This window comes from Acanthaster planci, linkage group LG01 (assembly GCF_054643075.1).
Source record: "Acanthaster planci isolate LZ-2023a linkage group LG01, COTS_SCS, whole genome shotgun sequence".
In the NCBI taxonomy this organism is placed as follows: Eukaryota; Metazoa; Echinodermata; class Asteroidea; order Valvatida; family Acanthasteridae; genus Acanthaster; species Acanthaster planci.
In genome coordinates this window covers 4,506,762-4,520,112 of record NC_141777.1, presented here as the reverse complement: position 1 = coordinate 4,520,112, position 13,351 = coordinate 4,506,762, and the positions used below count along the sequence as shown (strand labels likewise).

Sequence of the window (13,351 nt, the reverse complement as noted above, 5' to 3'; positions counted from 1 at the left end):
ACCAGTGCCATCTAATTGACTAATTAACACTTTCATGCACAGCAACTTTTGTTGTATTTATAATCATTTCATGTATAGTTTTCAGGTCAAATCCTGATCCTGTACATACTGAGACTGAAGCAACGGTTGTTATAACCCAAGTAGGTTTTTAGTAACACTGTGATCATAATTTCAGGTCTGACGGTGAAACAGATTCAATCTGTACTCACCCTGTAGCAGGCAATGCCAACACCAAGCCAGGAGATACAAGATGGAGAATGCTTGCAGGCTAACAGGAAAACATTCTTGGCTTTCTCAAACTGTCAACATTAAAACCAATGTGAAAGGTTATAGTAAAAACTAGTTATCTCAACAAAAAGTTGGGCACTTTTAACTTAAACCAAGACTCGGGCCTCAGGGTATTAAAGACAACCACTCACCTCTCCATCCTGGAGGCATATGGATGCCAGACGGAGGTAAATAGCGTGCATCTCTCTGGCGTCGGCAACAAATGCCAATGTTCTCTCGTAACAGTCCTTGGCGTCAGCCATGCTGCCTTGGAGATAGCGCAGATGACCCATGATAGACCATGCATTAGCATCCTGACAGTAAAAACATACTTTCTATGAACAAATGGAAAGACCAAATCTTTTTGTTGTCAGGTAATCAACCTTGATCACCTTTGACTGATACCTAATTTGTTTTGCATAAACACAGGAAGTCCAAGAAATATGTGGTGGATTGTGTGATGAACTTGACTTGGCCACTTTGCACGACGAACCTGTAGTTGAAGCAAATATGGTTTAATGGGCATGCCCTCAAGTGTTGATAAATAAAGTTAAATTTACAAATATCACATGAATGTGTTTCAAATGACTCTGAAGCTTGAGGCATTTGGCCGTTTGTCCAAAGTTGGCTGCTATACCTTGTCTTTTCCAAAAGTCGATTTTTTTTCAGCCGAAATAAAATCATCTGCAGGTGATTGAACATTAATGATCACACTCTCAACCACTACAGTGCCTGGTGGGTGTATTTACCTGATAGTTGAGCAGCAAGGCTTGGTTCAGGCTGTCCTGGGCTTCCTCAAACTCCTTCCTTTGAAGTTTGAATCTGGCCAAGGCGACAAAGTAAGCCACACTGGGGCCACCCCTTGGGTCCAAGAGCTCATGGGCTAGGGTACGTTCGCAGAACTACAGATGAGGAATACAAGAAGATGAGAATCAACCATTCATGAATTAGTACTGATGAGCGATCACATGACTCAAATTTGCTGGGCATTTATTTGCCATCTTCAGTGGTTATTCTTATTCCTCCATGGATTATAAAAAATTAGCTTTTTTGGTTTTCTTTGTTTCTAGATTTTAGAACACAAAAATCAAGCTTGTCACAAATATCCATAATGCTACATAATTTTTACTTTCAAAGGCTTCAATGCCTTTCTTATGGTGAGCAAACTCTAATGGCAAAACCGTGGCCAGGATGTAGGGACAGACTGTTTCACATTTGCAAGGATGCTAAATATATTTCGGCTTTTTTGATACCTTTCTCTTTTCAAGTATTTTTGATTCTTATAACTGATTTCAGCCGTGGAGATATAATTTTCGGGGGGAGTGTAGACAGAGAAGGGTATAAAAGAGATGTTCTACCTGTAAGGCTTTGACTTCCAAGAGAAACTCAGCGGCAATCATGAAGATGCTGGACTCGGGAACGGGGACGGGAGGTTCCTTGTGTTGTTCTTCCTGCTCAGCTGACCCTGGACGACTGCCCACCTTGCTACCTAGAACGTTACTGGTAGCGCTGCGAACTCGCTGGTTCTCTAAGCTGAGAGCTGTAGAAGGTTTGAATCAACAGAGGTTGTACATCTTCACACTGTGGTGGCCGTGAGACTTGAGAAAGGTCTTGACTGGGTTTGAGAGTTGATCCCAGTTGCTTCAGAGAAATTTTGGTTTTCAAATGTGCCCAGCAGTCCAAAAAGGTCCATTATCTGACAGCTGCCGAATACAGAATGGTGCTAAGCACAGAAAAATGTGATTAGCAAAACTGGTCACTGACCAAAACTGTTTGTGGCCCATACTGCTTCTGTGCAAAAATTAAAGGTTGTTTTGTTTAAAATATCATACATTTTTAACAACCTGGCCCAGTGTCATGAAGTACTGAAGCAAACAACAGTACTGAAAACACTTATGTGCTCAGAAAAACTAAGCCAGGATCTATTCAATATTAAAGGCGATACACTGTACATATATACGTTTGGTTGGGTACCTGCTTTGGTTCAGACAACACATGAAATTGGTACTCCTTCAGGCTTTTTAAATTTTGTGGGGAGAGCAGAAGATATACCTGTACACTGTGTTTCAATCCACTCACCTCTATCAACTGTTGTTTGGATTAAGAACATGTACACAGTCTTGTATTAAAGGTTATTTCAAGTCTAATTGTGTGGATTAGAATGGATTAAAGTTGGACAGAATGGCAGCGATGAGCATAGTTGATCTTAACCCTCAAAGAGCCGGGGGGGGCAGAATCTGCCGCCCTGTTGATTTTTTGCTTATAGCATCTCCGGGGTTAATTTCTGCGTGTTAATACTTTATGACAATTTTTTCCAATGCATTAGCCTCAATTTGACTTCAAATTTATGAAAATTGGACATGGCGTTCTGTCTGAGTGAAGAATTTTAGGAGGCAGAGTGAGGTATAATGTGAAATTTATCATTGACTTTGTACGCAGAAGTACATTGTACAAATGGCAGTGGTTTCCTTTTGTCAGGAAGTCTCTTGCTTTAGGAAAGGTCTATTAATTGTGTAATTAATCTATGCATATTACTGTAAACAGCTCATCGCATCTCTGGTTTCGTTTCCACTGAACATACAATCCATACAGCACCTTTGATGTGAAAAATGTAATAAATTACCCGACAATTGACAGAAGATAAAAAATTGGTATCATGAATAATTAATGAGTCATAATTATGCAAAAACCAAATTAATCTACATAGAATTTCACACATATAATTAGTATGTATGCTTCTATAACACTGCCAAATTTCATTGGAACACATCATCGTATAGCCGAAATCTGGGGGGCAGAATCCCCCCCAAGAAGTGACAAGGCCAAAAAACCTGGCTCTTTGAGGGTTAAGGCAAATGACAATGATGAGAAATCATTATTAGACTTCTTAAAGATTGATGCAATTATTAAATAAATTGTTATAGGACTGGCAAGCTATGCAATACTCCACAAAGACTATTCAGAATACAAATAATCTGCCCCGAGCTGAAGCGCACCCCCAATCGGCCAAAAAAAAGACAGGTGGTTACAAGTGGGTTCTTGCCCGCGTTCTGCAAATACGCATATGCTTGCACGCCTCATGGCGGGTCTATGCGTTGAGTACCAAAAAACATGCCCTCTTTTGTTCCGCTCGGAGCGGATACCTCACACACTGATTGGTTTGTGTCACATGGCAACAGAAATTCACACAAAATGTTATCAACCAGTAACATTTAAACAAATGTGTCACAAAATATTGTGTCTTTGGGGTGTAATCCCTGGCCATATTACGGTGCTTTGGACTATATGGCTATTAGCATCCGAACAAAGATATTGACAAATGGGAAGATAGAGCCACCAACATGGGGCTGGATAGCTCAGTTGGTAGAGCACCGGTATGGTATTCCAGAGATGGCAGGTGCAAATCCTAACCCAGTCAATAGTTTTGTTCACATCTTTGTTCATCTTTATAATTAAAGAATTATAATATCAATATGATATTTAGAACAGAAACAGAGAGGAAAAAATCTCTTGCGATGGGTTACAAATTGCCGGTGAATTCACACTGCATTCATACATGTACCTTTCAGTGAAGTCTCGGTGCCTGTAGACAGTGCAAGGGAATGTGATAAAGGGGTAAAATTTCATCATCTAATCAAGTTGTTACTTGAATGGGAATTATAACACTTGGTGTTTAATCAAGAAAGAACAATGTATGTGCTAACAAACACTACACCTTGAGGCCGGGAAAAATACCAGTTTTAATGCTTGCTCTCTGCAGATTTCAACACGTTCCACATCTGTGCTGGTACTAGAAAATCATGCAATTAAGTCTCATATCACGATGCTTTAGGAAAATTTCCAAATCTCAAAGCCAATTCGGTTTGACTGTGCAAGTGATACATTTTTTGGGGGGTGCCACACTGGTGTTGTTTGTGTTGCTGTGTCTGCTTGTGGGTGCATGCGGTCACAAACTGGTTTACCTCTTGTCAACTCAATGGATGGGACATCATCTTGTACATGATGACAGTAAATACAAGAATGATACACGGACTGTCTGTTATTTGTCACTGAAGTTACTAAAAGGAATGAATTCACTTGCAATGCAGAGTGCTCAAGAGAATACCAATGTCCAAAACAGAAATAATTGTACCTAGAAAAAATGTGGGATTGTTATGGCATTGTGTGACATGTACCAGTAAACTGGCCAATTATAAAATGCTCGAGAACCCAAAAAACTCAATTTTGGTCAGAACAGTGTAACTGTTCCGTCAACATGTTAGTGCTTTACTGCTAAGGAATAGAGAGCCAAGTAGGTACAGAAATAACATTGAAGCACTACACACATTACATACAATGAACGGACTCATTGGTTCAGTATAAAAGGTTTGTAAAGCTCCGCTCCAAGAATTGCGACAAAATGTTTGTGGCATGGGATTACGAGCACTGAATGAGTTGCTTTTTATACTAGGCCTATTTGTTCATGAATAGCTCCAGATCAAAGGGCAAATAAATAACATCATGCCGTTAAAGAAATAATTTAGCGACAACTTTGTGGCTATTTTCTATTTACATGGGACAACGGACACTCGTACACTTTCAAGTTTGTTTTGTTACTGCTGGAAACTTTGGAACAATAAATATGAATAAAGGTATCTTGTTAAGCTGACGCAGTTGATGTAAGTGGCTTTCAAGAAGTCCAGAGGCTTCTCGATGTGGAGAGGTCTTATTGTCAATCTGGTCAAGCCAACATGAGACAGATTGAAAGCTACGAGCACTTGAACAAATATGGAAATATGAATTTAAAAAGATGAATTTACTATCAAATCTAAAAAATAAAGCAATTAACTGAAAACAAGTGAATAAACAATCACAACAACTACTGCTCTTGCAATCCTCTAAACACATACAAACAAAACCAACCAAGAAATGAACAGCCAATCAATCCAACAAAACAGTAAACAAAATGTATAAAATGTAAACAAGCACACAAACACCGTGGAAATATTTGTATAACAAAATAAAAACTTCACTGAACCCAAAAGTTACTCAAACCAACAGCCCAAGAAAATGAAATGACTTTGCATACACTCTGAAGTTATGGTACTAAAAAACTTCCCTAAACATGCCCTTTCAGAGCTACAAAGTTGTTTATGATGACAAAAAGCCCGAATTTTCAATAATACATGCAACAAAAAGATCACCATGTCCCATGTATTGTTAGTGGTTTTGTTATTTGCATGTGTTGTTAGTGGCTTTGCCGTTTGCATGCATCAAAGTGTTTTCTCAATGTTGATGTGCCCCTCATAAATTATTAGGCTCTAGTTTAAGAGTTGGTCTCAGGTCATCACCATGGGAAAAGTACAAAATGCTATTGTCCGCCTGGTCCCGTACACGTACTACGGTGAATTAAAAAACTTCAAAATATGCACTCAGTCAAGGAAGCAAAAATGACAGTGGAGTTTTCTTGATTTTCAGCTGGCAAAAGCAGCAAGCTGTATAAAGAATGGACTCAGTAAATTATTTCTGGGCTAGCTGTTGAAATGTGAGCAGTGGGAAAATGTGAAAGTTGATTCTCAATGACTGAACTTTACAGTGATTATTCAGCAAAATGGACCCTTATAAGAAAAATTATAAATAGGGAGGGCAAACATTTTTGCCCACTGGATTGGTAATTATCATAATCAGCCCATTACTAACGTTACCAGAAAGAAAATATCAATGTCTGTCTTATTTCAGTAAAATTACTCTTAGGGGATTATGCCAGTCTCTAAGCACCTAAGAATGCCAACAGGAAGTTGGGTGTACATTTTGGTCTCAAACAGCATCAGATTCAACCCCCAAAAACCATTTTTAGGAAAAATGATTTGGCTTGTACAGCATGACCTTTGACCTCTCGGTGTAATAGAATTTTCAGCTTTTATCCACAGAAAACTGCTACAGTCAGCATTGTTTTGCCACTACAGTGAATAACAGGCACACCTGACTCACCAGATTTGGAAGATATTGACATGCGCTTTTTGGGGCCTGGGGGTTTGTCCTTTGATTGTGGGCGGAGCGGTATCTTAGCATCAGTGGGTGTGGCGGAGGTCTTGGTGAACTGAGGCACCGAAGGACACTTCTCACTCTCGGCTGTTTGTGAGGCAGTGGGCGGGGGGGGGTAAGAGCAGATTGAACAGGGAGGGACAGGAGCAGCAAGTGGGAGGAGCAAAGGATGGGCGGAGCAAGGATTGGGCAGAGCAAAAAGTGGAGGGGGAAAATGTGGGTGGGGCAAGAATGGGTGGGTCGTGCAAAGTGGAAAGAGCGTCGGTGAGTGGAACAAAGGGCAGATGGAACCAGGGTTGGGTAGGGCGAGAGATGGGTGGCAGAAAAGGTGGTTTGCAGAGCATGGGGTGAGTAAAGCAACAGTTGAGGCAAGGAATGGAATAAAGCAAGCAAAAACAGCAATGTCTGTTGTTATAAGCAATGGCTTATCTTAGTTGCAATAACTACCAAGGTATCGACATGAGCAAATAGCATGATACACAGCATTGCCATAACCAGCACCCTGCTACCAGCTGAGTACAATATCTTTAATCAATATCTTTATGTCAACAGCTGGATTAATCTCTCAACCAATGTCAGGCTGGTTGGAAGAGGGTTAATATATACACAGCAAAACATCTAATGCTGAAAGAAACTGCATCCAGACTATTAACTTGGTACATGGTGAAAATCCAACACCACAAATGATGGTATCTTTTCTCTCCGTAAACCACAAGCTTCAGGCTCTGGGAAATTGTCGGCTCTACCCTAAACAATTATTATTGGTCACTGCTCAACTTTTGAGCAGTGATGTAGTCGAGTACTTTTTGACAACCAAGTTCTCTATCAAATATTTAACTAGTTAGGAGGGAACAAAGCTGAAGTACATCGGCATTTGATGGAACATGCATAAAGGTAAGATTACAAAGCAACATAATGACTTCAGACCATCACTGTTTAATTAAAATTAACTTTTTAGGACAAAAGTACTCGGAAAGTACTCGGCTGAGTACTTTCCGAGTACTTTTCTCCTTAAAACTTAAATTTTACACAACTGGTAGTGTCTGAAGTCTAACATTTATTTTGTAATCTTACCTTTGCACATTTACCATCAAATGCCTGTGCACTCTGGCTTTATTCCCTCTTACCCAGTTCAGTATTTTGCGGAGAACGTTGGTACTCGGAAAGTACTCGACTACAACACTGCTTTTGAGTCTCCAAAGTGATAACCATGGACAACTTTTAGTCTCATTCTGGTTCAGAAGTCTTGAGGCTGACATTTAAATTTGCAGACTTTTCCACACCTGCTTTTCTCAGATCCCATCACATGGATGGCATGTCAATATTAATAATAAAATTAGTTGATTCTTGTATAGTGCCAAATCGGTCAAAGGTTGACACTCAAGGTACTTCACAGACATATAATCAAAACTAAATAATCAAAAAAGAACCAGGAAGAGATGTTCTTTTATATTCGGGCATTTCTGGCAAAACTCTATTAAAAATATGACCTCCAAAATCTTTTCACTTCTGTGTTATCAAAACTTCAAATTAGCATAATACAGCCAAAGAGATTCCATTTTCAAACTTGAAACCATATAAGGAAATGTAAAGAGTTCTATTTAAGCCCCATTTTCAACCAGCTTTCAAGACGAATCATGTTTGCCACAAAAATTCATATGTGCCTCTGTGACTGTAAGCAAAACAAACCTCCTACCTTTCTCACTGGCTGGCTCCTCCCCCATCTTAGTATCTCCGCCTCCAGCGGCCTGCTCGGTGGCTTGTTGCTGTTTCATCTTGGCCACGGCGTTGGCCAGGTTGATCTTCTGGGCTTGCATGAAGGCGTACTCAGCCTGGATATCTTGGTTGATGCCATCGTAGAAAAGCCCTGACGATGCCAACACATGACAACCGCTCTTGCTATATCACGCCTTAAATTCCGTATTGTTACTGGTCTGGTACAGTCACGTGTCCAGTTTATAAATATAACTGTTTACCGCCTCGCTTATGAATTATACCACAAATCAGACTGCCAACTGTGACAGTACAGAGGATTCAACCCTGACAGAGCAGCAGGTCTACATATTTCTTTCCCAATCGTCCTTACAATATTCTTCCTTTATGTCTGGCCTTTATAGTTCCATAGAGTCATGCCTTATGAACATATGACACTACATTTGACACATTTTAGATGTACCCTTTGCAATAAATGCCAATGTTTTTTATGCAGACTTCTTGAGAATGAACAGTTTTCACGGACAATATGTATGCCAGAGTGCTGAGTTCTTGGTATTTGTGGACCTAATTAAAAATGATTTCTCTGAATAAGTTGAGACTTGATGCAGAGCACAGACATATTTATCTACATACCAAGTTTTGATCAAGTCTGTCATTACGTTGCCAAGATTGGAAAAAGCCCCCTCCAAGTAATGAAAGGGAAAGAAAGCTTCTTCAGGGGTTGAATGTGTAGACGAAAACAATTCAAGCATACCCAGCATAGTCCATGCCAGTACACTCTCTTGATCCACACAAGTTGCTGTTTCAAAGAAGGTCTCAGCGACATCGTTTCTCTCCTCAGTGGAGCAGACTACTCCATACAGGAGCAGACCATGAAGGTGTTGAGAGTTGATGGATACTGTCTCCTTGAAGCACTCTTCAGCCTAGAGGGGAAGGAAATTGGAATTCAGATCATTAGTTCTGCCTTCTTTGCCCCAAATAGAGGCACCCTCTCACCAACAAAGACAGGTCAGTGAGAGTTATTTCATCTGGGTGTCCCCTGGTGCAAACATGAATGCCAAACTTCAATGAAAATTGGACAAAGCTCAGCGCATCATGCGACACAGAGCACACCTTGGTGCAGTGAGTTCCCAGCAACGGACCACTCCTGCATGGATCGGATGAGCTGGTTTTTAATTTTGGAAAATGAGGGCCTTTTTTCACTGAGCCATGAAGAGAAAAACTACTTAGCAGTGTTATGCACTTTATTGGCCAAGATCAGCAGGGAACCACCCACAGGCAACATACACCTCATAGCATTTTGGTTGGTATCCTGTTTTGTTAGGCAGAAATTCTGTAAGCAATAGAGTGAACTTCCAAAGGGGCAATATTGGGTAGGCTATTGTTTATCAACCACATAACAGGGGATCATCTTGTATGTGACTTTTATTTCACAATGTTGATGTTTTTCAACACACATGGTGTGCGGAAAGTGGAAACAGGTCAAAAGCAATGGACACCTTGATGGCAAACACTGATGCTGTGTTTGAATTCAGCCATGTGTGCCAAGATGGCCACACTATCCTACATGCTCACAAAGGATTGAGACAGGGTATGCTTTATTGGCCTGAGGAGCAGGGGTAAAATGGCATGGCACCCTGACTACTACATATAGAGGATACATGCACATTATTCAAACACATGTATCAGTCAGAAGCAATCGCCTCTCTCTGTTTTTAGTCAGTACTTATGCACAAAGCATACATGCAGAAATGTTACCTGCATTGGCAATATTTAACTAAGAATGTTTACCTTAGAGACATCATTGATGAGAAGGCAGAAGGTACCATAGTCAAACCAATGATCTGCATCATTCCGATTTCTGGCCAGCCGCTGTAAAAATTATGACAAGACAACAGAAAAACCAATGAAATTTCAAATCCTACAGTCATTCTAGTTTCAAATAAGACCCAATGTTTATGTAAGTTTAGTGGGAATTTCAATGCCATATGACAAGCCATTATAACTTGTTAAAAGTTGCACAATATGGGATAGCCTGCACCACTTGCTGATGGGTTCAATCAAAATGGGCGTGCACAAATATAAGCCTCTTTCATGATTTTCCGTTTTCAAAATTCTGAAAAATTCATTACTTCATTTACTGGACGTTTACACCCACACAAATGACTGTCTGGTGGCTATTCTAATCCAAGAGGCAACATCTATTGACACCCGTGTATTTCAGCCAGGCCTGCTGCCTTGTACAGAGACCCCAAACTGTGCGGTGTTGCGTAATTTTCTTTTGTTCTCTTAACTAGAGCAGTTCACTGCTGGTGTTTTTTTCAATGAGGCCAGATTAGCATGCAGCAGTATTGTCTTTCTGAGCACTGCAGCGCTGGAGAGCTTTCGTCCATGGTTGTAATCCTTCATATTGAATGCCAGAAATGGTGGTATAGTGTTCAAAAAAAGAACGGATTACCTCCGCTACTGACAACAGAAAAAATGTTCTTCAAGTTCCATTAGCTCGGTCTTTTGTTCAGAGTGCGGTCTTTTGTTAAAAGACCTGGCTCCTTTGTCTAATTTCCGACTCCCCGGCTATGCGTGCAAACATAAGGTACCCGATACCGGGTCCCCCAGCGTGAAGTGGTTAAGTACACAACAGACATCACTGGCAACTGGAAGGCGTTGGCATTACATTGGGGGTTCACTAGTACTTGGACTCCCAGGGTCACAGGCTAGCATCTTGATCATTTACTGTTTTGCATCTCCTGTGGCTTATTTTATGAAAACCAAAACGAAACCTTGAAAAGTTAAAAACTGAATTTCAGAGAGGTTTGTAGACACAAATACAAGTGACTAACTCCAAAAGAGAAGCTTAGCTCTGAGAAAAAACAACATCAACTTAACATATTGGTCACTGTCTTTAGACCACGAACTGCCGAGCATTGTTCCTGATTCATACCAGTGGCATCAATTTTAATTTTTTCCCCCTGATGTCACAATGTTAGTACCCACCTCCTGGTAGTACTTAGCTGCCAGCTCAAAGTCCTCATTCACTTCTGCCTCTCGGGCAAAGTGCTTGAGCTGGGCACAGTCTGTGAGTGGGGCAGGCACTGGTGTCTCGTCTTCAAGGGATAGGACCTTGCCTAGCCCACAATGCATCTGGTCTACCAGGAAGATGTACAGGTCACTCAGAAAGGCCTAATCAACAAGGGAATTGTCATGAAAAAGTGAAAGCTCTTAAAGATTAAACTGTTTAGTCAAAATATTTGTCAGAATTATTTTTCCTTTTTAACAGAAATATCTGCTGTACTGATATTCTCGACCTCTTTTCGGGATTTAACTTTGGAAAACATGTTATCGTTGTTTTGGAAAATAGGAATCCCTCAATGTAAAGTAAGGTAGCAACCATGAGGTTTCAAAAAGGTCATTACTGCAGCATACTATGAAAAACAGTCAGCAAAGACTACTCGTTTGAATAAGGAGTCAGCAAGCTTTACCTTCTGTTTGACGTGCTTCATTTAAGTTGAAATTTACTGGAACCACGGACCACGGAATACTGACACCAAACAATATAACATGCCATTAAATACATATATTCCTACTGTCTTACCTGGAGTTCCTCTTTGTTGTCAAAGGCACTGGTTTTCAGGTATTTCTCACGAACTATCTTCACCACAGAGTGCTGGAAAAAAAATGGGAAAATGTTCACCCTTTTAATCACCTGAGGACCAGGCAAATGTACATGTAGGTACAGTTGAATTATGGACAAAACAGCTTGAAAAAAGTCTTGAGTATTGTCTCCTGTATTGCTTAGTAACTAGAGGGAATCAAGGTCATGCCTGGGTGATCCCCACTAGGAACAAAACAGAGACAGCGTGGATCACTCTTGGCTAACATCTTGTTTTTAAAAAGCAATACAATGATCTCTAGTTTCAACAGAATTCAGCATGCAGCAAATAAGTGGGCCCATCAAAACAAATAGCTTGTAAAAATGTGAACAAAGAATGCGTGGACCAGTGACACGTCTTTCCAACTGGGTGCTGTTACTGGGTGATACAGCGCCCTCTTGTGTCCATTTATAGTCCATTACACCTTCCTGGCTCAGCCAAGTGTGGTGGTTATCAGTCCTTAAGAAAGGGCAGATTCCAGGCTACCATTGACAGTACACAGTTCACCAATTCCTGTTAAATGTTGACAGCAGTGGCTTTATCTAAACTTTGAGTCTAGAGCCAAGTGTAGGTCTTCACAGGTGGCAAATACCTGCATACGTGCTGATAACAGACATAGCTTTTGACTGCCAATGGGGGTTCCTCTGACTAGCATTTCTGCATGTACCCACCTTGAGCTGCTCCTTGTAGGCAAAGTACTTCCCTGATGAGTTGAGCTCATACAACAGTTTCCGCCTCCTGTCTTCTTGTTCATCTCTGGAGGATGGCAGCTCTCCATTTTCCAGCTTGCCCGCGAACATACCTCTGCAAATGCAATTAATGAAAATCCCAAGTGGCATATCCAGCATAGGGGAGGGGCAAGAGGTTATCCCTCCCCTAACGGTGACATGTTGGCATTTGGTATGCAAACAATGAAAGTGTCAGCATTTTAGAAACAGTACTTCCACCTTTGTTGGGGGCGGGGGACAAGGATTTCTTTACAGATTCAAATAAAAATGGAGTTTTCCATCAATAAAAATACCATCTTGTCTCCTCCTTAAACACACATACAAAAACCTGTGCTGACTCTGCCTTACTCATGAAAAAGCTGGTGCGCTTGTACTCTGGTGACAAATTCCATTTACCAGATTTCACATTCAACACCCTATTTGTTCTTCTTTGTGTGTTACACATAGATATTCATCAATATAAACAAACAAACTTAATAAGAAACGGGTCACTGCTCACTGGCATAAACTTGTTCGTGACCATGGATAAATTTCTTGTGTGTTACATCTTAATGCCAAACTCACGTGGGTGAAACTGACAAATTATCTATTTCATGTGGAAAAATACTCCATCCCAAGACCTTGGAGACATCAGATTTTAAAACAAGATGGCAATCTCTTTCCTTTGGGCCAACATAGATATGAGTAATTCCAGAAATTAGGGGTCTAATTTTTTTCGTGTCCCCGTCACATCTGACATATAATTTTGTAAGTTCAGAACACATTTCTAATTTACTAAAGTGGCGAATTAATGCAAATTACCTGCCAAACAAATAGTAATAGTTTAAAGTCAATTCCGGTGATATTTTCATGTCAAATAACAAAGGTCAGATGTAACAGGGACACAAAAATGGCACACTTTTGGACCCTAATTTCTGGAATCACCCATATGCAGATCAAATCTAAGAACAAACAATGTATTTAGAT

At 40.4% G+C, this 13,351-nt stretch overlaps 1 protein-coding gene across 4 annotated transcripts in view; it reads right to left on the bottom strand.

The window, feature by feature from the left end:
- cfap70 (cilia and flagella associated protein 70) overlaps window positions 1-13,351 on the bottom strand; it is a 29,030-nt gene that overhangs the window by 2,448 nt on the left and 13,231 nt on the right. The window contains exons 15-26 of one of the 4 annotated variants that reach the window (XM_087147773.1): window positions 12,329-12,461; window positions 11,600-11,671; window positions 11,002-11,187; window positions 9,799-9,879; window positions 8,762-8,930; window positions 7,988-8,158; window positions 6,238-6,378; window positions 4,230-4,259; window positions 1,626-1,807; window positions 1,017-1,169; window positions 420-581; window positions 210-299 (exon numbers count right to left, since the gene is read on the bottom strand). In XM_087147773.1, coding sequence (XP_087003899.1) covers window positions 210-299; window positions 420-581; window positions 1,017-1,169; window positions 1,626-1,807; window positions 4,230-4,259; window positions 6,238-6,378; window positions 7,988-8,158; window positions 8,762-8,930; window positions 9,799-9,879; window positions 11,002-11,187; window positions 11,600-11,671; window positions 12,329-12,461 — 1,570 coding nt within the window. Of the gene's footprint in view, window positions 1-209; window positions 300-419; window positions 582-1,016; window positions 1,170-1,625; window positions 1,808-3,829; window positions 3,851-4,229; window positions 4,260-6,237; window positions 6,379-7,987; window positions 8,159-8,761; window positions 8,931-9,798; window positions 9,880-11,001; window positions 11,188-11,599; window positions 11,672-12,328; window positions 12,462-13,351 lie in introns of all 4 variants that reach the window. The other 3 variants (XM_087147775.1, XM_022251302.2, XM_022251304.2) reach the window with 3 other exon arrangements.